The sequence below is a fragment of the Fundulus heteroclitus genome, chromosome 13 (genome assembly GCF_011125445.2).
Source record: "Fundulus heteroclitus isolate FHET01 chromosome 13, MU-UCD_Fhet_4.1, whole genome shotgun sequence".
Classification (NCBI taxonomy): domain Eukaryota; kingdom Metazoa; phylum Chordata; class Actinopteri; order Cyprinodontiformes; family Fundulidae; genus Fundulus; species Fundulus heteroclitus.
The window spans coordinates 19,301,231-19,325,410 of record NC_046373.1 but is presented as its reverse complement, the minus strand read 5'-3'; the positions used below and the strand labels follow the sequence as shown (position 1 = coordinate 19,325,410).

Genomic DNA, 24,180 nt, shown 5'->3' with positions numbered 1-24,180 from the left:
AAGGTAATATTTTTGCGTTAAATAACTTGGACTTTAAGTTCTTTAGCCTTTTTTAACACACATAACTGTTTATACACTACACCATGTTTTATTGAAAACATTTTTAAAACAATATTTTTAATATCTAAAAAAAGCCTAAAAAAAGATCTAAAAAAAAAATTACGTCGCGGTGCATTCTGGGAAAGCGGTCAGTCTGAAGAACACACAAGACGCTCTCAAAGACATTATATATGCTTGATAAAGAGGGCAGGGCGAGAACAACATCTGGGGATTTGGTCCGTTCTCGGTCTGGTGTTCTTGGCAATTAGAACAGTGCTGGGGCTGATGATATGTCACGAGAACGCTAAAAGGCCTATGTCCTTTAGCACTAGCTTAGGCTACGTTCACACTGCAGCCTGAAGTGACCCAATTCCAATTTTTTTGCCCATATGCGACCTGGATCTGATCTTTTTATGACAGTATGAACAACACAGATCGGATTTTTTCAAATGCGACCCAGACCACTTGGATATGTGGCCCTGAATCTGATACGTATCTGATCTTTTCAAATGCGACCTGTGTCTGTACGGCCGGGTCGCATTTATCCGACCTGTACGTCACCAGTACTCGACAAACGTCACTATTCTGCGTCCTGCTATGCAGAAGCAGGAAGAGAGACGACACCCACAGTGGACTACAATGAGAAGAGCAGTCAATGGACGGAAAGCTCCGGTTAGAAAATAAACTAATGACCGCAAAATGCGCGCCAGCATTATAATCCATGTTTACTTCCGCAAACACTGAGGACGCTTGCTACGTGGGACGTCATCGCGTCCTCGAGTGCGCATGCGGGACACTTAGGTTGAACGTATTCAGTTCACACAGGAGATCACATACAAGTCGCATATATTTGGAAATGTGAACTAACATGCAAAAAAATCCGATTTCAAAAAAAAAAAAATTGGAATTGAGCATTAAGGCCTGCAGTGTGAACGTAGTCTTAGTTGATCCCTTTAAAACCCCTCAGAACAAATGAGTATGGGGGCAAATACCTTTTCACAGTGTTGTATGGATATACTTAGCCATGAATCTATAACTTTGAGTCTGTGTGTTGACTACAGGAAAAAAAAAATCACAATATTCATTAATAAGACAATTATGCTCAGGTGGGGCCCGGAGGGAGAGGCTCGCCCTGGGCGGCATTCATCCGAGAAGCGCTCCTGGAAACTGATAACCCTGGAAACGACCTGCAGCACGCCTGGCGTAACCTGTTGCTGAGTTACACTTGGTTACCAATGCATTACTTAAAAAAATTATGTTTACCACCCAAAAACCGTCTTTTTTTAAACTTAGATATTTGATTTGCTTATACGTTTCTCTGTTAATTGCCTTACTTGTCCGAACTTTGGACCGAGACGTTTGGGGGACGGAGGGGGGCAGGTTTCGACGTCAGAGACAGCTCCCTACTAAACATGGCGGAGGCTTCGGACGCACCACAACAACGTTTTTACTGCCACTGTTGTAAGAGAGAGACGGAGCCCAAACTGCCGGTGGGTCCTCGTGTTGGAGAGTATCGTTGCTGTCGTTGATCTCCTAATTTAAAGATTTACAGAGCGCCGTGTGCTTCTTTTAAGAAATGCTCAGTTTTAATTTGTTATATTTTTAAACTCAAAAATACAATTAAGGTACAGTATGGACACAAACAGCCCCTTTTAGAGGCACTTAGAGGTAGGTCGCGTGCGCGTAGTTTGTGCAAGAAACCCTTGAATTATATGGCGCGAGCAAAAATCTGGTAATTCGCTTTGCCATATTTAGAAGCGCTTCTGCTGTGTGTCCAGTTGTCTGCTGTCAGCTGCGTGTCAGGCACGTACTGAGCGCACACACAGCCATGCAGACCACACAGCACCGGAACTCATAGTATGTCCTCATTTTTAGCTGAAAACTGCCCTGTTAGATGTTTTTTTTTCCTTTAAGGCAAGCAATTGTATAACTTAATAGTCAGGCCAATAGGCTTTTTTTTATATAGACTTATGGCATTCTCCCCAGGGCAGCACACTCACTGGAAAAACGGATCTGAAAATAAGTAAAATGTTCTTAAAGTTATTGTATTTATCCTTGATTTGGACAGGTAAATAAGATTATCTGCCATTGTAATGAGAATTTTAACCCCTAAAATAAGATAATTAGACATCCTGCACTTGAAATAAGATTGTTGAGATGAATTGTTCCTATTTTAAGTGCAAAAATCTTATTCCATTGGCAAATCATCCTATTTACCTGCTCAAATCAAGGACAAATACACTAACTTTAAGAACATTTTACTTATTTTTAGTTCTGTTTTTCCAGTGCTACAGGGAGAGTTTTTTCTTGATAGCCGCTTAGGTGAGTGCCCCCTTCTCCAAATAAATAATTGCTTTATAAATTACCAACACAATTAGCAGCATTTCCTCACTGAAGGTAACTAAAGATAGCCCCCAGGGCACTGTTGATAATGGGTTGTTTTGATTTGACGGCACAGCTACACCTCCTGAAAACCAATCAAAAATGCAGAAATCCTCTCAGATGTGGGGGCAATGGAAAAGGCTGTGCAGTGATGTTTGAAACAAGTAACCTGCGTTAAATTCAAACAAGAGGGGAGCACATGCGTGGCACCCAGTGCCAGTGTTTGACTAGGACAGTAGTGGGACGATCCCGCTCATGCCACCCTGCAACTGGCTGTTATTGGACATAATATAATGGTGATTGAGATAACCAGTGATAATATGACAAGTAAAAATACAGTTCAAACACCCAAAATGATTAAGTTTGATGTGAAAAATTATCAAATTAACATTTTGAATAGTAATAAGTACATTATCAGAAATGTCTGTTCGGGGTGTTATTTTACATATTCTCTGTTTAAAGCCTTATCTGTTTTGGCCAGAGGACTACTATTACTGATATTAGAAAAAAAGCTGTTAAAAATAAAAGTGTGACTTAATAATATGTTCCAATGGCTTGCCACAATGGTTAAAAGTATAATATATGCTTATATCTTTGGTTTCTAAGTCATAAAAAGTGACATTACTTGACACTAATCAGCAGTTTGATTTAATGTTGTCTTTAAACATACGAATTTAGAAAAAAATATTTTAGATAATAGTCAGTCTTGTGGTAAATTAGAATATTAAGCATCTGCTCTATTTACAACATCCCTAAAAATCCAGAGGATAAATAAAATCAAACCCCACAGCCAGATTCAGTTGTATTATCAGAAGAAACCGTTGCAGGAAAGAAAAACAACATGTAGTTACAGCAGATGATTAAACCCCAGAGTCGTAGTTATGAAATGAGACGGAGAGATTTCTAAAGATCAACTTTTCTTTCCTCAGGATTTCATCTGCCCCACATGCGAATCTGACTTCATCGAGGAGGTATCAGAAGACTCCAGGTAAAATCTGAAAGCGCCATTTTCTGGACAGCTAAATAAGTTACTTGACTGAAATTCTGACAATGTAGCTTAGAGTTTGTCCTGTACGAATGCATTACTGAAAAACACTTGAAAATATTTGTGAAAAGCACAATTTGCCTCATGCTCATGAAAGCTTGCAGGCTTCTACAGCTCTAAAAAGAACCTGGGAATATTGAGAAACTTGATTAATGATAAACTAATTAAATATTGACATGCATACAGTTTTAATTACAGGTTTACACCCAGTCATCACATAAGTAATTCTGGATTTTATTTATGCATTCAAACCAGATTAGTCTTTCCACACTGAAATGGTTGGACAACAAACAGGTTCAATGCATTTCCGAAATAAAAATTGGATGCACTATTTTTAAACTAATATATATACACATTACAAATAATATTTAGTAAATATTCTTAAGCAAGTTGCAGAGAAATAGTCTACTTTTTGAAGCCATTAACAACTTTTTATCACAACTGATGTCAGCTCAGTGTTAACCAATCATATCTCCACGGTGTACAAGTTTTGGTAAACTTGTATAGCGTTATGCTGCTTTATCCATCCCAAACCAGTCTTGATGTGTGTTTGGATCCATTTATGTTAAAAACACAAAAACAAAACAGTTATGTTAAAGTTTTAATCATCTGACCCAGCAAGGTTTAAGCCTGACATGAACTGGGAGCCACTGGAACACCAGTGTAACTGTCAACAGTAAAGCCGGTTTAACAGCAACATGGCCTGAGAAGCATCCGAACAAGACAAAAAAAAAAAAAAAAAAAACGTGCTCCAAAATTACAATTTTAATACTCAACTGAAATTATTAACAAGCAAAATAACTTCTGGGGACAATCTTTATGTTAATAAAAAGCCTCTAGTGTGTGTCGTGCTTATAAAATGTGTATAAATATAGCAAGAAATGCTGCTTTTCTCTTTAGATAGAAGAAACGCGTCATGACGCTCAAGTCAAGCATAAAGAAATAGGAGCATGCATACTGCGTAGGACCAATGATGTCAGACCAATGAAGCTTTGGGCCAATAGTGTCCCTAGGGTTAAAGTTCAAATCAAAGTTCAAATCAAACCTACGCCCTTGATTCCATGTTACATTCTTTATAGTATGGGTTGGTACATTTCAACCGGTTGTATAGCAAGGTATGTTTCTGTATCGTGTTTTAAATCTGTGCCCCATGTGCCCTCTTTTAACTTTGAGCACCTGCCCCTCCAACGGTCTCTGCACGTCCCTGCTTGTATCATCTGAAAGTTTTAGAAAAAAAAAAAAACCTAAACTAATTGATTTAAATGGCTGACTGGGGCAAATGATCAGCAAACGTCTGAATGTGCCACAAACAGCCAAACGTGCAGCAGACGCATAACTTAGATGATGCAAACTCCCAAAACACTCCAACACAAAAAACAAATACAACAGAAAAACGCTGCAAAAGAAGAATACTGCAAGCACTAAAAGCAGCAGCAAGTTAAAAAATAACTGCTCACTCGCTCTAAAAACAAAACAAAATAAAAAAAAAACAGAGGTGCACCAGACCAATATGGGGAGTAGGAGGACTCAATAACACCAGCATGCTAATACTTCTTAGTTATGCTGATGTTCCATAATATTGTAAAATATCATGACCATGTGTTTGAAAAAAGACATGAACTAAAACTTACCTTTTCTCTCTTCCTTCCAACTTTCTTCTGGGGATCACGTTACTGAGAGCCTGGTCCCGTATGACTTGGTGGTCAACTCCCCTTAGTGGTCTGGCACATTTCGGGGATTTTTTAGGCGAGTTTGCAGCTTCTCTTTAAAGCTGCAGTGAGGAGTTTTTAGAAAATCGTGGACTTAGCCTAAAAATATCAACAAGCACACCTTACATGTCCCTGCACTTTGCTCTCTGCTGCACCACAGCCCTTTACAATAATTTTTTTTTTTTAGAATTACTCTTTTTTTGTTTATTTAAGAAAAATAAAACACGAAAGAGACAGTGACCATAACTGGCTCCTATTTGGTCGTTAGGGTTCCTCATGTTGTGTTTTTGAGCAGTAAAGGATATTCAACAGCAAAGAAAGTTACTTTTCTCTCCAGGAGACGCGTTCAAGTTCTCTCTTCCTTTATTTTAGTACATCGTTCAAAAACTCGTTTACATATTGCATTTGTTTATGCACAGTTTGATTAATCTTGAAACGAAGAAGAAACCTAAAAGCCAATATCTGACCTTTTAGCTCAACAGTCAGTGCAGCCCGGGGCCTTTAGTGGGAGGAAAATTAGGTGCTGAATTTGATCAGAATCCCAAAATTCTTTCCACCGCAGAAAGTTCTTCCTACTTCAACCTTTCAAGAAGCAGATGCTCTATTATATTTTCCCTTTTTCTCATTTTTTTTTTTTTTTGCAAAGCCTCCTGCGGGACAGCACGGCATCAGTAACAAATGAAGAGTCAAACCTGCTGTTCCCAGACGTACGTGAAACTAATTGCACTTTAACAATGACTCCTTTGTGTCCCAGCCTTTGTGTGACAATTTTCCCTGGTCTCCCTTTGCAAGATATGGCAGCTGCTGTTCATGGAGCGCTCCGCCCTGCTGTCCAACCCGCCCTCCTCCGAGTCCCTTCCAGAGGACGACCAGCAGGTATCCGCAGGTCAGAGCCCTTCACCGCCAGCGTCCCCGGTCGTTACAGAGTTGCAGGAACAGGAGTCGCCTCTTAACCCTGAACGGGACGAGTCTTCCAGCCCTGAGCAAATTCCTGCTGTGTACGGGTGTGTTTGTGGACACATCAGTGACACAGGGTTGCAGTTATTTTTTTATATACAGTCTGTTATCATCACAGAGCAAACAAAGGCTATACGTTAGCTTTTGGGATAATACAGTTCTGTGCAAAAGTCCAGAGTCATCCCTTGTTCCTTTCTATATTGCATTTTGCTTCCTGCACTGCAAAAACTAAAAATAAGTCATATTTTCTTAAAATGACTGTACATCACAGACTTGTTATCAGTGTATCAACCATCCAGACCACTCAGGTCTTCTGGCTCCAGCCTACTCTGCATATCTAGAACCAGAACCAGACATTGAGAAGCAGCATTTAGTTCCTATGCTCCACTTATCTGGAACAAACTTCCAGAAAATTGTAAAAGTGCAGAAAGCCTGAGTTCCTTTAAATCAAGATTAAAAACAAATTTGTTTAGGATTGCCTTCAACTGTTCTAGTTAACTGAATCACCACTTTTTTGTTTTTCTATCTACATTTTAGTCCTACTTGCTTTTATTCTGTTTTATTTTGCTAGATTTTAATCATGTAAAGCACTTTGCATTGTCTTTGTACTGAATTGGGCTATATAAATAAATTTGCCTTGCCTTGCCATCTGTCCTTGATTTGAGCAGGTAAATAAGATGATCTGCCAATGGAGTAAGACTTTTGCACTTAAAATAGGAACAATTCATCTCCATCGTCTTATTTCAAGTGAAGGATGTCTAATTATCTTATTTTAGGGGTCAAAATACTCATTCCATTGGTAAATAATATTATTTACCTGTAATGATCAGAGGAAAAGGACCCAGAATTCAGCCAGACCAGCAGAGGTTTCTTTTAAAAAAAAAAAAGCTCTTTAATCACCAACTCAAAAAACAGACTGTTGAACAAAAAGATGGCACAAAAAATAAACAGAAGAGTAGGGCAGACAAGGCAGGAACAGACAGGACAGAATGGCTCAGGTTTCTGGAGAAACAAGGGTCAAAAATCCAAAAATCAAACCAACATACAGAATTCGCAAGAGGAGACTCACCCATACTCAACAGGACAACCTGGCACTGATGTCTGGTCTCAGCAGTTTATATGGAGGTGGAATCAGGTGAAACCGGTGGGAGGTGATTGCAGCAGGGGTGGAGTTAGGCAGGTGTGCAGAGTAAGCAATTAGACCAGACATCAGTGCTGAGGCTCAAAACAGGAACAGATCAAAAATTCAAACCTAAACTAAGAAGCATCTGAAGAGATAACTAAAACAGTAAACACGAACCTAAACAAGAATCCAGACTAGACAGAACTCAAAACAGCCAGATAATAAAAGACAGGAAAGAGAAGGAAAACTAAAACTAACATAAACCATAACAGAACTCATAACCTGCTCAAATCTAGGACAAAAACACAAATTTTAAGAACATTTTACTTATTTTTAGATCCGTTTTTGCAGTGTGGGTCAACATTTCTCCAGGCTTTCGAGGTTTTTAAAATTATTTGGGGGACTTTAACTTATTTTTCCACTTGTCCAACAGACGGCCATTTTTAGTAGTTTCTTTATTTATTAGGCCACATAACTCTGACCTACAAATCATTGAGTCATGAAAAAGTCTCTGAACCCGAGGGATAAACTAATCATGAAGGACATCCTTTAATGTCCTTCATAATGGACATCAAAGGTTGCCAGCAACGTGCCATAATGGCATAACCTGCTCTTACTTTATATCTCAGACTGTCACCAAGAACAATGTGAAATAGGTTTGGGGATCTCAGTGATCTTATTGAGCAGATGGGTGGTGGGGGAGCGCACAGAAAGCCAAGCGGTCACATTTCACATGCTTTCCACTGTTGAACACGGCCGGATGATCTTTATTCATTGGGATTTTTGGTTATAGGAGAATTTAATCAGTTCTTTAATGTCTTTCATTATTCACAAAGTTAATTAGTTTAACCCTAACAACTCCGTTTCATTTTCCCTTTCTTTCTACTTTCATAGCTGTCAGTTTTGGTGTTTGAGTTTGTCCTGTGGCCTGCAGGGGGCGCTGTTTAGTTCAAACTGGATGAATGTTTTCAAACGTTTCTAATTTTGGTTTCCCGTCAGGTAATATCCCAGCATAGGATGCCGTGTCAGAGCCTGCCCGCGGATAAAGTCTCTGTTTCTGCCGGGGTTATTTTCCGTTTCGGATAAGTGAAATAAAACTTTTAAAGTTGAAAGAACTGGACAGAAAACCCGTAAAACTAGTATTTTCAAACTACTAAAATACTACAAGCAGGTCTGCCGAGTTAAAAGCAAAATATGAAGGAATCAGAGGTGCTTAATAACTTTTGCACAATACTGTATATCTATACATGTGTTTCTTATAGAAAAGATTCATTATGTTGTCTTGAAGCTGCTTATCATTAATTAAAATAAACCGAAAGTTGTCTAAATCAGACATGCTGTCTGCTTGGTTTTGCTCTTACCTAAAAGGATCATGCAGCAGGTCTTGGCTGACCTGTTTACCAGCAATGGAAACTTGTCTCCTCCTCCCACCGCACTGTGAGCATGCGTTTCTTTTTCATCGCCGTTTCCGATTCGCATCAGTCGCTTTTGATTTCATTCTGACGCCGTGCGAGAACCGTCCTCTCTCCCCTTGCTCTGCCTCTCAGGTCGGGCATGCTGCAGTTGTACTCCAACCCGGGAGATTACGCGTGGGGTCAGGGAGGCCTGGATGCCGTCGTCACAGAGGTCAGCCACAGCAGAGTCACTGGAGCACGCCGATAAATCTAAAAACACCAACTCAACTCTGTGTGGCGCATCAAAGCTGTTTCCAATTTATTTATCGTATCACTTTTCCTCACCAAGTTGTTAGGGCGGCTGGAGAACACAGGTCCACCCCCGGCGAAACAGGAGAAGATCTCATCGCTGCCAACAGTCTGCATCTCTCAAGAACAGAGAGGTGGGAATTTTTGCATAGCTTGCTGTACACAGCTTTTTTAAACAAAGCTTTGTTTTAAAAGTAGTTTCCTTCTATGTTTCATTTCCTTTCCCCTTTTTTTTTGTTGTTTTTCATACTTTCCTGGTTTTGTCGTTCTAATTAAGTTTTTCTAAACCTTCCCTTTTCCCCCCTCGTCTTGCTCCGTCTCCATCAAGCCTTCGTCTTAAAAGCAAGACTTTCCAGGAACCAGGGTAGATTTCTAGCCTATTGTTTACACCACTGTGTTTCCTCTCCGTTTACCAGGCTAAACTCTATTACCATGGTAGAAATGTTCCCCAGAAAAAGGCCCGGTTAGGGAGGTAGTCCTTTGGGCTGGCTCTTTGTGGAGGGAGAATGTTAAGAATGGGTAATTAATCTTTCTCAGCAATATGTTTCTTTAAAATAATCTCTTATTTTAATGCCACATTTCAGCCACCCCCCGGCTCTAATTGTTTTACAGTTCAGTTGCTTTAAACTTGTAACTGTCCAGATTATAAATCAGAGACTTCTGCCTTCAGCTGTCCGATGGAGAGAGAAGGAGTAAAACCTCCAAGGTGATATTTTAGGGTTTTAAACCATCGCGTTAGAATGGTTTAAAAGCAGTTATGCTTGGACGCACCGGTAAAAACAACTACAGGCCCTCTGGGAACGTGCTTCGTTAACAGATATCAAATTTCACAGACGGGAGGCTGCTGTCGAAGCTGCTGCACGTGTACAGTCCTGTTTTGAGATACTTTCAGCTTCTGAAATATCTGTTAATGTTACATATTTCTTTAGCGTTAGGAAGGATTTTTATTTAGTTTGACAGTGTAACTGTTGCACACACAAAAAAAAAAACAGCAACGCTGAAGCTATTGGACCAGGTTCAATTTTTGATCTAAGATTATTGTCTCTCTTGTGACACAAATAGAGTGAAGGACGAAGTCTGAGTCCATGAAATTAATGGAAAAAGTCATTACAATTATACCTTTGCATGGAAGCTAATGGGACTTTACATAAGTTATAGTGCAAAGCAGCTGTTAAAGAATAAGCGGTTATGTTATTTTTTTTTTCTGGTGAACAACAGGATTTTAAACTAAAAGTAAACAGGAGGAGGCGAAAGAGGACAGACCCCGTAAGCACCTGTGGATCTAATTTATAGAAACAGCAGCAGCCCAAGGGAGATTGAGGATTCAGGGTAATTGGTTCTGGGGGATAAAGGTTCAGGGTAACAAACATGTCTGTGCTTATATTTTTTTCTATTTCAGACTGCCGGCTGGAATGTCCAGTTTGCAGGGAGGAATATTCACTGGGCGAATCTGTCAGGAAGCTCCCCTGCCTCCATTACTTCCACGGTGACTGTATAGTACCTTGGTTGGAGCTGGTAAGGATGAGAACTCAGTATGGTCTAAATGCCTGCTTGATCCGTCAAGAGGATTTCTTGGTGAAACACTAATCTGGGCGCAGAAAGTTTGCACTTACGGTTAATCACATATTCATGAGCAGTGATCAAAAAACGTTTTTTTTTTTATCCGCTCTGCTAGCACGACACCTGCCCGGTGTGCCGCAAAAGTCTCGATGGCGTCGACAACAGCCTCCCGCCCACATCGCGGCCCCTAGACGAGCGCTCTGACAGGCAAGAACAACAAGAGGGAGAGGAGATTTGAGCAAAGAGCCACCAACGCTTCACGTCGGATCAGCCGCTTTCAAATAAAACCCATTATATGCACCGCAGTCCCAACTGCAGCTTCAGCCCTCACGTCATTCATGCGTCTCGGTGAAGGACCTCCAGGTTTTGTACTCTGGGATAAATGCTATTTTTTTTTTTTTTTGCCACCCCTCCCACAGAAGGATCCAGCTGTCTGCTTGACAACATCCCGAGCGGGTGTGCTCTTCTCACTGCGCCGCTCGCCGAGGCACTTTTCTGAATGACTGGCTTTGATGTGACGAACTAATAACCACTGCGCAGCTAGTGGCTGTCAAAAATGACGAGCTCTTACAGAGTTACGGGGAAAACACTTTTACAATGTTGTCTTGGTGAGACAGTTTCAGCATTCTGTTGACCTTTAACCAACTTAAAGCTGCCATTAAAGCTTAACCCTGTGACCTCCACTCTTTGTACATACTTCTGTTTTATAATGTGATAAACACAGGCAGGTTTTTTTTCCCCCCTGTCTGTTCAGTTGCCAGTTAGGTTAACTGGGAGGTGTCCTTAGAAACATATTTTAAGTACTTAAATTAAAAAAGAGAAACTCATGATATATATATATATAGATTCATTACACCAAGGGTGAAAAGTTGCACACATAGATTTCTGACTATAAATGCTTGAAATTGTATAATATTACCTACAAGAGTTACGGGAAAGACTGTGGACTTGACAGTTGTCCATGTGTCAGTCATTGACACGCTGCAAAAATAGAACTAAAAATAAGCAAATATTTCTTGAAATCAGTGTATTTTTCTTTGATTTGAGCAGGTAAACAAGGTTATTTGCCAATGGAATAAGATTTTTACACTTAAAATAGGAACAATTCATCTCCATCATCTTATTTCAAGTGCAGTATATCTAATTATCTTATTTTAGGGATAAAAATACTCATTCCATTGGCAGATAATCTTATTTACCTGCTCTGATCAAGGAGAAATACATTCATTTCAAGAAAACTTTACTTATTTTTAGTTCTCTTTTTGCAGTGCACCCACTTAAAGGAAGGACATCCACTAAAGATCCTTGCAAACGAAGCTGGATGTTCACAGAAGGCTATATCCAAGCATATTAAAAGAAAGTTGAGTGGAAGGAAAAAATTTGTTAAAAGGTGCACATTTGATGAACTTTATTGTCCCAAAGGAAATTTGTCTTGGTACAGACTCTAGCTGCTACATAGTCCAATGTCACACTACATGCACACATAAAAACAGTACCATAGAAATTCCTTTATAAGAAAAATAAATACATAAAAGAAGCATGTTACATTACATTCACAATTTTTTTTTTATTATCAAGAATCCGTTATAAGAAAAATCAATACATAAACAGCAATAACCACAACATTGAAATAATTCAACAGTTTGGGGGAGCTTCAGAGTCAGAGCTTCAAGAGCTACTGCACACAGACGCAGCTGGACATGGACCACAACTCTTGCATTCCTTGTGTTGAGCCACTCCTGAACCAGAAACAACATACGAAGCCTCTTGGCTGACCCAAAGGAGGAAAAAAAAGGACTGGACTGGTCCTCGAGGGTCCAACGTCCTCTTTCCAGATGAAAGTAATTTAATAGATTAAATATATTTCATCTGGGAAAGTAAGGTCCGAGAGTCTGGACAAAGGGGGGAGAGGCACAGACTCCAAGTTACTTAACATCCGGTGTGAACAGTCCACAGACTTGGCAAGACAAAGATCCCATGCTAACATGGATCTAATATCTTATATAGTGGCCATGCCTAAAAACATTCAAGTTAATATAAGTCAATCAATAAAAAGTTTATTGATATTTCTGATGTTTTTTTTCCAACATTAAACTGGTGGCACACATAGTGCTGTTAAGACTCTTTGTGAACATTTTCCTTTCATGTTAGAACACATGAATTGGATAGAAATACAATTGTTAGTGATTTATATTGCTCTTAGTAGTGAGCAACACAATAATAATCACCCCCTAGTTGTCAGTAGTGCATCTTTATCTTTTTTCAGAATATGAGGAAATGGGACATTTTCATTTCTCCTTACAGATGAACAGTTTGTTTTTAAAAATATTAACCTGCAAAAAGAAAAATTGCTTGTATTTTAATTCAAAATGTTGTATTCATCATAGAAAATCAAATTACCACACCGACTTTCTTTGCTGGCTTCTCATGAGAAAATGCAGGTTTCAAAAGAATTACATAGATCCACCTTGAATTTGAACTCTGGACGTCGGTTTTCAGTTCAGAAATTTTGATTCCGAGTATGAATTTAATGCAGGTCTGTTGTTTTCATGTTACAGACATGGTAAATTAATGCTCACATCAGAAACCAGAAACAAAAAACAAAAACAAATGAAAATGCAAGCTGTTAATTAAGTTTCATTTTGAAATACAACATATTTGAAATCTGTTGTCAAAAATAGATTGAACAGATTTGTTTTTTCCTTATTTGTAATAAGCTCTTATCAACAGCAAGGAGAATCAGGGAAATGGCTGATTTTCTCAAAATCTGACACGCTCCACACCTCAACTTTAACAAGCGAAGTGCTGCTTCTCCTCGTGTCATCACTGCCCATATTTGGTAGGATTAAGTACGTACGACACTAGCCTCACAATGCGTAAATTTTTTTAGCAAAAAAATTTTTTTAAACACTCAACCAGGCTCCTCAAGTTTTTTAGATATGTGTTTATGTACTGACATGTTGAGACACGGTGAAATGGGACATGGAACAACAACTTGGCACAAATAGCAACTCCTAATGCGCCACTGTCAGGAAGTGCAGATTTTCATTAATAAAATCAAGAAGAACTCACAATAGACACGAGAAATGAGGCAGGGAAAACAAACCGTGAGGATGAACGACTGAACAAAATCTGGCAGAGTAACAAAGCAACAGGAAGCATGAAAGGCAATGGAAGAAACCAGCAATGAGAAATGAAAACCAGGGAGTTTCAATGCAGAGGAATGTGTGGGGAGAACTGAATCAGAGACAGGTGAAGGTAATCAGGAGAAGATGGAGAACTGGGGAGGAGTGCAACGAACAGAAACTGAAGGGAAACGCATGAAAGGAATCTAACAGGAAATAACACAAAGTGTACATAGAATGAATTAAAAACCTATCCACAAATGTATGAAAATAGTAGCAACTACAGGATATAAACAGGAACAAATGCAAACATAAAGAAGCCCAACAACTCAAACACTTAAGAATAAGCATAAAGAAATAACTAAAGAAAGCACAACCTAGGGACCATAAAGAAATATTCAGTATACATACGCAAAATAAGTGACAGTATACATTAATAATAAAATTAGGTGCCTGTGTAGGTGTATAAAAAAATGAGTCAATGTTTCCCTTTGTAGTTGATGAAAGGTTTAATGTTTTTTTAAATTATTTTAAAGGGAACATATCATGCCAAATCCACTTTTTTAGCTCTTAAATACAGTTTGTTATATACTTGGAAACTCTAGGAATGCGGAAAATTTAAATGTAATCTCTCCAGGAGCTGCGTAGATATTATTTTTGGGTCATATTTTTAAGCCTTTCAGTTTTCTCTGTTTTCTGTTAAAATTTTTTAACTGTGACTTCCCAGTATTTGTTGGAACTGCTGGAACTGCTAGACAAGGTGACAGACTTCCTGCTTACTCTTGCGAATCCGACATTTTTATTTCTCGTAGCGTTTTTGTAGCCCAGTCTCAGGGAGGCCGAGGCTACAAGTGGATAAGTCAAGGTGTTCGGTTGTTCATTACAAAAATGGCCAGAGGAGGTGGAGTGGAGATCTGTGACCTGGGGGCAGGGTGTGAAGTGCCTCCTTTAGATTTAAAGAGACCGCACTGAATCGGGTTGCGCTCAGAAGCACATCAGAACAGGGGTAAAAGAAAAAAAAAGAGGGGGGGGGGTGATTGTGGGGGCACATTAACGAGGAATTCAGACCAAAGCATTGCAGTTCCCATTTATATAGACAACTGGATGATTACAATGTGAAAAGGTAGAACTGAAAAGCATGACATGTCCGCTTTAAAGTTGAACCCAAGTCCAAATTTCATTGTTGTGGGAAGTTGTGTTATTTTTTTTCTGACTTTGAATTCAGAAATCGAGGCACATTCACTGTTGATTTGCCTGACTTTAAACATAAACATTTCAGCTTCCGAGAATAAACAGAATAAACCATAAGTCACAACAAGACAATTGTTTTATTATGTGCAGAGCCATTTTTTTTATTTTTTTTTTTACCTTGGCTTATTCTGATATTAATCCAACACGTTATTATTGTATTTGTTTATTTTTTTTTTTACAGCGTACAATCCGTTTATTCAAATGATTTTTGTGCTGCGTTCACGTCCCATATGTCTGTGTTGTTTATACAGTAAGGTTATGCTGACCCTCTGTGGTGGCTAACCGAGAGTCTACAGTTAACTGCTCCATATACCAGCGAACACACCCTGACCTAACCCACAAGACAAGCCTTCAACCTAAAATAGCTGCAAAAAAAAAAAAAATAACTGTACAGATTTTCTGTTTTTTTTTTTCGTAAGGACCGCAGGAACCGCTCACAACAGACATTTCCACTCCTCACCTCTCCTCCTCCCTCCCTCCTGTGTGGGACTCAGAATGCCCGTGTTGTACAGACAGTAGCGCTACGGGGCTGAGCAGACATGGAGGCCCGATTAACGAGCGAGGCCCGCGCTGACACGTCCAGGCCCAGCTAACGGCGACGCGTTGTGGATCTCGGAGCACCTCTGGATATATCACGGACACCAAGCCGTTGTAAGGGAACACGATTTTGCCCGCTAAGGAAGGAGAAATTACAGGGAGACCCATTTCGGGTTTCTGTTGATTCAACGCAGCCGCCATTTTGTTGACAGTTTTTTTTTTTTCTTTTTTTTTTTTTATAACCTTACACGGCTCCGCGTCTGTTGTTGTTTTTTACCACTGGAATATAACTGCATTTAAAAAGAAAAAAAAAAAGAAAAAATAATTTAAGTCGGCTTCATCGCGCGCGCGCGTGTGTTTTGAAACCGAATCGGGACATTTTATTTCCCCCCCTCCCCTCCTGGTTGTAGCTCCAGGGTAGCTACTGCATCGTTAGCCGCCGTAGCCGAGATGTAGTAACACGAGTGCCTACGAGAATGTGACGGAGATGCAAGATTACGGACATCACTTATCGCCCCCACCTCCACCAACCCCGAGTTGTGACATTTACTTTCGGTCACCGCGGATTGTCTTGCGGCTGCTGCCGTTTTTGCGGCTCCTTCCTAGCCTAGCCGGAGCGGGAGGTTGATGTTGTTGCTGGGTGAAATTGGCCCCAATCGCTATTAAACTGGCTCCTGATTGATAGCTAGTTAGCAGCTGCCAGCCATTGATGCACAAGGGCTGTCTATTATTGGACGTGTGGCAGCTCGCTACATCGCAAACCTTTTAAATTATGCAGGAGTTGTATTAATCGCGAACGGACCCAAACCGTGACGATTTGTTTTCAATGCTCCGCCAGCCGTAATCGCAGGTGTTATTTAAATTATCGAGGGGATGCTTTTCAGGTTGGCACCCAGCATCCTCCTTCGTAACTTTCTGTTTTGAAGCGGGAGCTGGCAGGCTTTATTTTACAGACGTAACTGCGAGCGTTTGTAAACCAAAGCGTGGGTTTTCTGTGCTTCTGTTTTTTTTGATTTATTGGTTGTTTTGTTTTATTTGTAGCTCCAGGCGCTTTTGCTTCGATCGTGTGTACACGTAGAGCAGCGATCAAACCCCCAGCACTGATGGTGGTTTTTTTTGTTTTGTTTTTTTGTTTTGTGCTGTTTTTCAGCACTTTGGAAGCTAAGGGGATAGTAATACAATGTGGCCACCACGCTGACGCACACATGAGGACAGGACGCAGAGCCAAAATGATGTGAACGCCGTTTCTGGACAAATTTGCAAAGGTGGGTGTAAAAAAAAAAAAAAAAAAAAAAGATGCACTTTGTTGGAAATGTGATCGGCTGAAAAACGATCCTGCCTGCCCCTGTGTACATACATACATGCATATATTTTTGTCTTCTTTTGTGCATAATTTGAAACATGGCGTTTTTTTTCCCCCCCTCCACAGGATTAAATCTGTTCAAAGTAATTTATCTTAAATGCAACGAGTAGCTCTTTTGTCTTGCTGTGGATTTCCTGAGAAACATCCGTGTGACTAAAAGATGACTAGCTGCTCAAGAGCTATTCCCATGAGGGGGCCGCGTTTGACTGTACAGGAAACAACAAATGCAGAGATTGCCGTTCGCTCTATTTTTCTCTACATAACGTTCCTAATTAAATCACAGCGTGCATGAAACACGGGGCCCGGATCGAGCGGCGAATGCACGGCTGCACAGCGTGCCCGGATGCTGCAGATCTGACTGACACCTGTCATCTCCGCTGCGTTTTGTTCACACCCCCCCTTCCCCACTACAATCCAGCTTGGGCGTTTTAAAACATCACAGCTGCTCCTTTTCTCTTAAGGGTCACGCTCGGTTGTGGTTATACAGCCCCGCGCTATTGTTAGGCGATGCACAGCGAAGGTCGTAGTAGAGGAATTTGGCTGGTTCCTCCCTCTGAGCGGGGCTCAGCCTGTGCAAATACCGACGGAGTAGAAAAGCCCTGGTGGAAATGACAGGGCAGACGCCAGCCCCTCGTGTGAATGATGTGGTGGAGGGTGGAGGTTGGTGAGTGGGTGGGTGGGTTGGATACGACCGCTCTTGGCCAAAGGGAAATCAGCAGTTATGAACGTGTGCAAAAAAAGAGAAAAAAACGAGGCGAGAGTGAAAGGAGGGGAGGGTGGGAGCAATAGGGGAGGAAAGAAACGGGAGGGGGGCGCGGGAAGTTGTTTACTACGCTCCTCCATGCTCTGCCGCTTTATTTGCCTGTTGGCCTGACATTTATTATGGATCCCCTGGAATTCCGATTATTTGTTCGCGTGTCATATCCCCGTTCTTCGTGCTTCGGGTCTCGGGTTAAGGCTCCGAAAGACAAAGAAAAAAACGGTGGACGAGGTGACTAATAATCCTAAAACCAGTGGCGTTGTCATCGTGCAGAACCGCAGTGTGACCAGTAATGGAATGACTGTTTTGCAAAAGTACCTTGGTGCTAAACTTGAAACTGGCCCGCTTCGGGGGGTCGGGGATTGCTGATCTCAAAATTAGACAAAGGATCACTCTAGTGACATATTATTTGTAACAGAAAAAAGCACCGACGACTGATTTGTTTTAGCTGTTTAAAAGCGAAAGAAATGCCGTGACTCTTGGTTTGAGCAAAGGCCTGTAAGTTAGGCTCTACGGTTTCTTTTTTACTCACGGTGCCCTGCAAAAGTCTTCCTATTTTATCGACGACCGTTTTAGCAAGTAGAAATCTGAAACGTGCGGTCTAAATTTGAGTTCGGCCCCCTTTACTCTGATACCCCCAAATAAATTACAGGGTAACCAGCTGTCTTGATAAGTGGAATTTAATCTCAGCATAAATCTGGCTGTTCAGTCAAAGACTTAATGCTTTCTTTGGGGAACAATAGTCGACAAGCGGCATCGTAAAGACATAAGACACCAGAAATGTGCGGTGATGAATTTGTGGAGATTTGGTGGTGAAGATTCTCAGTCATCCAGATCATGGTCATTCCAAAAAAAAAGTAAAAATGAAAGCAACTGTACTTGTTTTTCGTAGTTGATGTTTCGCTTTGCATGTTATCTAAGCCATTACAAGGCCTTTGTTTGGCAGTAGTATAAAGCTTGTTACTCCACATTACTCCAGACTTTTTGAATTGAGAAAGCTTCCTGGAGAGGAAGCGAAACGTCTTTAACTACGAAAAACAAGTCCAGTTGCTTTGTTTTTTTTGGAATTTATGGAGATGTTTAAAGGAAAATCCGGTTGTAAAAACAGTAACTCGTTCGACCACAGTTCAGTCCGTCCTCTTGAGTTCGGACAGGGTATTGCGCAACCACCCACTTACAAGAAGCGGCCGTCCGCCTAAACCGGCAAGTCGAGCAAGGAGGCCTTTCGTCAGAAAAGCAGCCAAGAAGCTCATGTTTTCTCAGCTCGAAGAGGGAGTCCAGACAGAACCCATCAAGATAACAGCTAGCGTCAGCTGATGTTGTCCGGCAGGTTTACAACTTCTCTGACCCACGTTCGAGATTTTCCCCGGCCTTTCAGTGTTGCTCTCAAACGTCCGTGTCGCACTGCTAGCTTAGCACGTTGCACTGTGCTGCGCTCATTAACAACGAGCCCTGTCTGGTCAGACGAGACCTAAATGTAACTTTTTGACCTACATTAAGCGTTTGGCAGAAAACTAAAATTGTACGTCAGTCTGAACACCCCACCTTCACCCTAAAACCTGACACCATCTCTCTGCTCGAAGGCTTTTCTTCAGTGGGGACAGGGAAGTTGTTGACAGGAAGATGGCTGGAGCTAAATACTGGGTGACAGACACTGGCCTTGGGCTGGACCATGATTCAATAACGATATATATCGATTGATGATAGAAAAAAGGGTCAATAAAAAGTTCTATAGAATAAAAGTTTTCCTTTCTTATGCATTGTAGCCATGTAGGTTAATATTACAGTCATTACATCCACCCAGCCAATCACAAACGCACACCCAGGAACCTCCGTCACCAAGCTCCGCCCCCTTCAAAGGGTTCAGAGAGCACACGTTCTTTTTTTTCTTTTTTAAAAACTTGTTTTGCTAAAACGTTGGTTGATTAAAGGGGTGAGTTTGACCTAAAAATAGGTCGCTAAGCAACAGCATAAAATGGCCAGGGCAGCAATTAAAATATATGTTTTGAATTTGTTGATAATTATCGATATCGACCAATATGATTTCTATTTTATCGATATGCTTTTTTTTTTTCTATATCGTCCAGCCCTACGCTGGCCCACTGAAAACAAAAGCACACCACACTTTTCAGATATTCGTCGGTTAAAAAAAAAAAAAGAAACCTATTTATCTTTGTCCTTCCAGTTCATAGTTATAAATTACTTTGTGTTGGGCAACGCAATACATTGCAGTGTGCGGTTGTACCACGGAAAAACACGAAAAGGTTCAAGAGGCAGCAGTGCTTTCGGAGGGCGTTGCAGCTGCAGTCCGGCATCGGAGGCAGTTTTCGTATCGGTTAGTATCTAACGAGGAGACGTTAGATACTAGACGTTTGTCTCTGCGCTTTAAGGAGGATGCGAGCAACAGAGTCAGTCGTGTGGGCGATAGCGAGCGAATGTGTTTTTGATTAAAGTTTCAAAAAAACACGTGTAGTTTGTGCGCTGTGACTAGTGCTTTCCAAGTTTGTGAAATCGCAGAAGGGGCTTAGGGGAAGAGAAAAAAAAATCACCACAGGGGTGAAGAGATTGATTGAGTGTTAAAGAAATAGGGAGGTGTGAGTTGACTTTGGTATGTGTAATAAAGAGGGGGGGGGGGGGGGAGTGAAGGTTTGAAGCAAAAGGGAGAAATTGGAGAAAACGCAGTAAGAAAAACGCCAGAAAAACTTTCAGGCTAGATGTTTTCCAAAAGTTATGGATCGTTTGCTTTTGTGGTGCAACTGAAAAATGGATCTACTTCAGTTTTTTTTTTGCCTTTTTGTTTGCGTAATAATCTAAAGCAAACATTGTCAAAGGCTAGACGGACAACAGATGCCCTTTTTTTTTTTCCTCCCCCTTCTGTCCGTTATGCTTAACTGACGGGTCGACTCATTTGACTTTCCCGAGGCGCCATTAAAGAAGCTCTTTTAGTGCTCTCCTCTAATGTAGGGTGCAGGAAAACCGCTGGCACATCAATGCCTAATCGCTCGCTCTCAGTTGCTGCTGCGAGAGGCTGGGAAAAGGCTTGCCGGATCGTCTGTCTAGTCCCAGAGGACCCAATGTGCTGAGGTCACAGTTCTGAATTGCCTCCAAATGACTTCACAAAGAGAAAGCACCTGCTTGGGGGGGGACTCTGCCTTAAATCACCCGGTGGCTGCAGGGAGCCTTAGACGACCTCATTCAATTGGGCCGCCCGCCGTGGAGCGCAATTAACGAGCATTCTGCCGTTTGTTGCTGGGCTAGCGCGGCTCACAAAGTGTTTGGAGCGAGGTTGTGCGTAACGATGCTGGAAAGAGTTGGCCCTGGACCTCTGGGGATTTGGATGTCGCAGGTGGACAAAGCATAACGTTGGATTTCTTGGACAGAAGAGCCACGACTGTAGGCTGTGAATAGAGCGCACCGTAAACAGCCACCTAGACTGAAAGACGGGGAACTTTTGAAGCAAAAAGATGGTTAGAGATAGTTTCGCTGCATCTGTTTTACATTACTCACGAGGTGCTTTTTTTTTTTTTAATGTAGCCGATGACTGCTGATACTGAGAGGACCGCAGAAGTGTCACTGCTTTGAAGGCGTTGTGAAACTGGAAGCTATTATACCCTGGTTGTCTGTTACAGCAGCCGTTGGGTCCGGAATGGGTTCACGCGCTGCGGAAATAGACCAGTAGAGCACTTATTGTTTAGAAGTTAAGCAAAGTAGGTATGTCAGCATTGTGCAAAGTGCAGCCCAGGGGCCTTTTGTGGCCCGTGGAAAAGTTTTTATGGCCGCGGACCACAACTCAAGACGATAAGTCACATTTTTTTCATAGTTTGGCCAATCCTGCGACTTATACCCAGGTGTGACTTGTATATCTGTTTTTAATGGTGATTCATATTGACCAACATGAACTAGTAAACATTACCGTTAGGGCTGGTCGATAATTCAGTAACAATATATATCGATTGTTGGACTTACATCAATTGTATCCTTTCAATTATATCTCATATACATCAATGATAGAAAAAAAGGGTAAATAAAAAGTTCAATAGAATAACAGCTTTCCTTCCCTTTGCATTCTAGCTATGTAGGTTAATATTACAGTCATTACATCTTCCCAACCAATCACAAACACAGGAACACTCCGTCACCAAGCTCCGCCCCCTTTAAAAAGTTCAGAGAGCATGTGTTCTCTTTCTTTTTTAAAAACTTGGCAGTTTTGGTAAAATGTTGGTTGAATAAAGGGTTAAGTTTTGAATTCAGTGTTTGTGTGTTCTGTATCTAAAGATAGGTCGCTAAGCAACAGCATAAAATGGCCAGGGTAGCAATTAAAATATGTTTTGAATTTGTTGATAATTATCGATATCGATCAATATGATTATTTTTTTTTCCTATATCGTCCAGCCCTAATTACCATCTATAGCCGCAAGAAAGCTCGCTAGGCTTGTGAAAACTATTTGCTGCTCCTGTACCACTTAAAAATAAATTGAAACATTAACTTAAACAACAATAAAGACTGAACACATGTTTGTTTGCTGTTTCGCTGTTTCAGTCTGCTTTCACGCGGCGGAGCGTTGCGTGGTGCAACGAAGGATTCAGACCGCGACACAACTCTGTTGTTATTATCAGTGAAGCTAATAACAGCTAGCGCTAGCTTAAAGGTCTGTTGTCCAGGTGGTTTGCAACTAGGCTGATGCATGTGAGCTTTATGTTGCTCTCAAACATCCGTGTCGTACTGTTAGCTTAGCACGTAGCACCGTTACGTTCGCGGCCTAATTTAGGTGTAACTTTGACAACTTTCGGCGTAGTGGCCGTTACGCTGAAATGCGCTGGATAAAACCTTGCGGGTTGGAGTTGCTAATTTTACCACATTCATCCTCACAGGTATGTTCCACGTTATCCGGCTAGTTGTGGATGCAGCTGTGTAATTTAATAACTTACTCTAACCAAATTAAATGTCAGTTTTTTTGTCTTGGGTTGTGTGAAATAAATCTAAATAATTGCGTATAGTCCTGTGCGACTTATATACGTTTTTTTCCCCCTCTTTATGATGCATTTTTGACTCATGCAACTAAAATACGGTACTTTGAGCCTCCAGCAGCTGGGCATTAGTTTTATTTATTTATCTTTTAATGAGATTTTCAAATATACGTTTAAAACTTTTAAAATTGGAAGTCGTAGTCAAAGCCTCTTTGTCTCCTTTGGGATAAATTTGTGTTTTGTCTCTTGTCTTCCTGCCCACCAGGGGTGTCCAAAGGTAGAGCACATGGTATTTTTCTTTTTTCAGCCACGTTTTGCTTTTTGCCTTCTTTTTAATAACCTAGTAAGTAGGGTCACAAAAAACATCCAGCAACTTTGTACTACAAAGCAGACTTGAGCATACCTGTGTATTAAACGGTAACTACCTGGTGGTGAGTTGGCTCTGATGGTGGGGGAGGAATCTGGTCAGACCTGGCAGGCCCAAACGTATTGTGAGGGTTTGCTGGGAACGTCTGGCAGAGTCCCCCGTGAGACGAAGCTTTAACTCCCACCTCTGGGAGAGCTTTGAAAGCGTCCCGAAGGAGGTGGGGGACATTGAGTCTGAGTGGACCATGTTCCACGCCTCTATTGTTGAGGCGGCTAGTCGGAGCTGTGGCCACAAGGTTGTCGGTGAATGCCGCGGCTGCAACCCTCGAACACGCTGGTGGACACCAGCGGTGAGGGAAGCCGTCAAGCTGAAGAAGGAGTCCTATCGGGCTTTATTGGCCTGTGGGACTCTGGAAGCAGCTGATGTGTACCGGCAGTCGAAGCGGCAAGCGGCTCGGCTGGTCGCCGAGGCAAAAACTTGGACGTGGGAAGACTTCCGTACGGCTTTGAAGCGATTCTGGTCCACTATACGGCGTCTCAGGAGGGGGAAGCAGTGCAGTACTAATACCGTTTATAGTGGGGGTGTACACGACTCAGGGCGTTGTGAGTCGGTGGGCGGAATACTTCGAAGACCTCCTTAATCCCACCAACACGTCTTCCATTGAGGAAGCAGAGCCTGAGGACTCTGGGTCAGGTTCTCCCATCTCTGGGGCTGAGGTCGCCGAGGTTGTTAAAAAGCTCCTCGGTGGCAAGGCCCCGGGGGTGGATGAGATTCGCCCTGAGTACCTTAAGGCTCTGAATGTTGTGGGGCTGTGTTGGTTAACGCGGCTCTGCAACATTGCGTGGACATCGGGGGCAGTTCCCCTGGATTGGCAGACTGGGGTGGTGGTCCCCCTATTTAAAAAGGGGGACCGGAGGGTGTGTTCCAACTACAGAGGAATCACACTCTTAAGCCTCCCTGGTAAGGTCTATTCAGGGGTTCTGGAAAGGAGGGTCCGTCGGATAGTCGAATCTCGGATTCAGGAAGAGCAGTGTGGTTTTCGTCCTGGCCGTGGAACACTGGACCAGCTCTATACCCTCAGCAGGATTCTGGAGGGGGCATGGGAGTTTGCCCAACCAGTCTACATGTGCTTTGTGGATCTGGAGAAGGCATTCGACCGTGTCCCCTGAGGGATCCTGTGGGGGGTACTCCGGGAGTATGGAGTACCGGACCCTTTAATAAGGGCTGTCAGGTCTCTGTACGACCGGTGTCAGAGTCTGGTCCGCATTGCCGGCAGTAAGTCGGACTCGTT

General features: G+C 41.7%; 2 protein-coding genes across 4 annotated transcripts in view; both read left to right on the top strand.

Annotated features, from left to right (window-relative positions):
• Positions 1–1,391: 1,391 nt before the first annotated feature.
• On the top strand, positions 1,392–11,201 carry si:ch211-81a5.1 (E3 ubiquitin-protein ligase RNF115). Of its 2 annotated transcripts, XM_012875445.3 has the most exons (9): positions 1,392–1,529; positions 3,351–3,409; positions 5,822–5,882; positions 5,968–6,179; positions 8,624–8,692; positions 8,803–8,881; positions 8,999–9,092; positions 10,358–10,473; positions 10,634–11,201. In XM_012875445.3, the coding sequence occupies exons 1-9, from the start codon at positions 1,452–1,454 to the stop codon at positions 10,754–10,756; spliced, it is 891 nt and encodes a 296-aa protein (XP_012730899.1). In that variant the 5' UTR covers positions 1,392–1,451; the 3' UTR covers positions 10,757–11,201. The 2 variants fall into 2 exon arrangements, with proteins under 2 accessions (XP_012730899.1, XP_036001189.1); XM_036145296.1 differs by having other exon boundaries at positions 5,968–6,061; positions 8,624–8,881; positions 10,634–10,657.
• Positions 11,202–15,790: 4,589 nt separating this feature from the next.
• The window catches only part of ash1l (ash1 (absent, small, or homeotic)-like (Drosophila)), a 55,600-nt gene continuing 47,210 nt past the window's right edge, over positions 15,791–24,180 (top strand). The window contains exon 1 of one of the 2 annotated variants that reach the window (XM_036145294.1): positions 15,791–16,696. The gene's annotated coding sequence lies outside the window, so the exon portion shown is untranslated. The remainder of the gene's footprint in view (positions 16,697–24,180) is intronic. The other variant, XM_036145295.1, reaches the window with a different exon arrangement.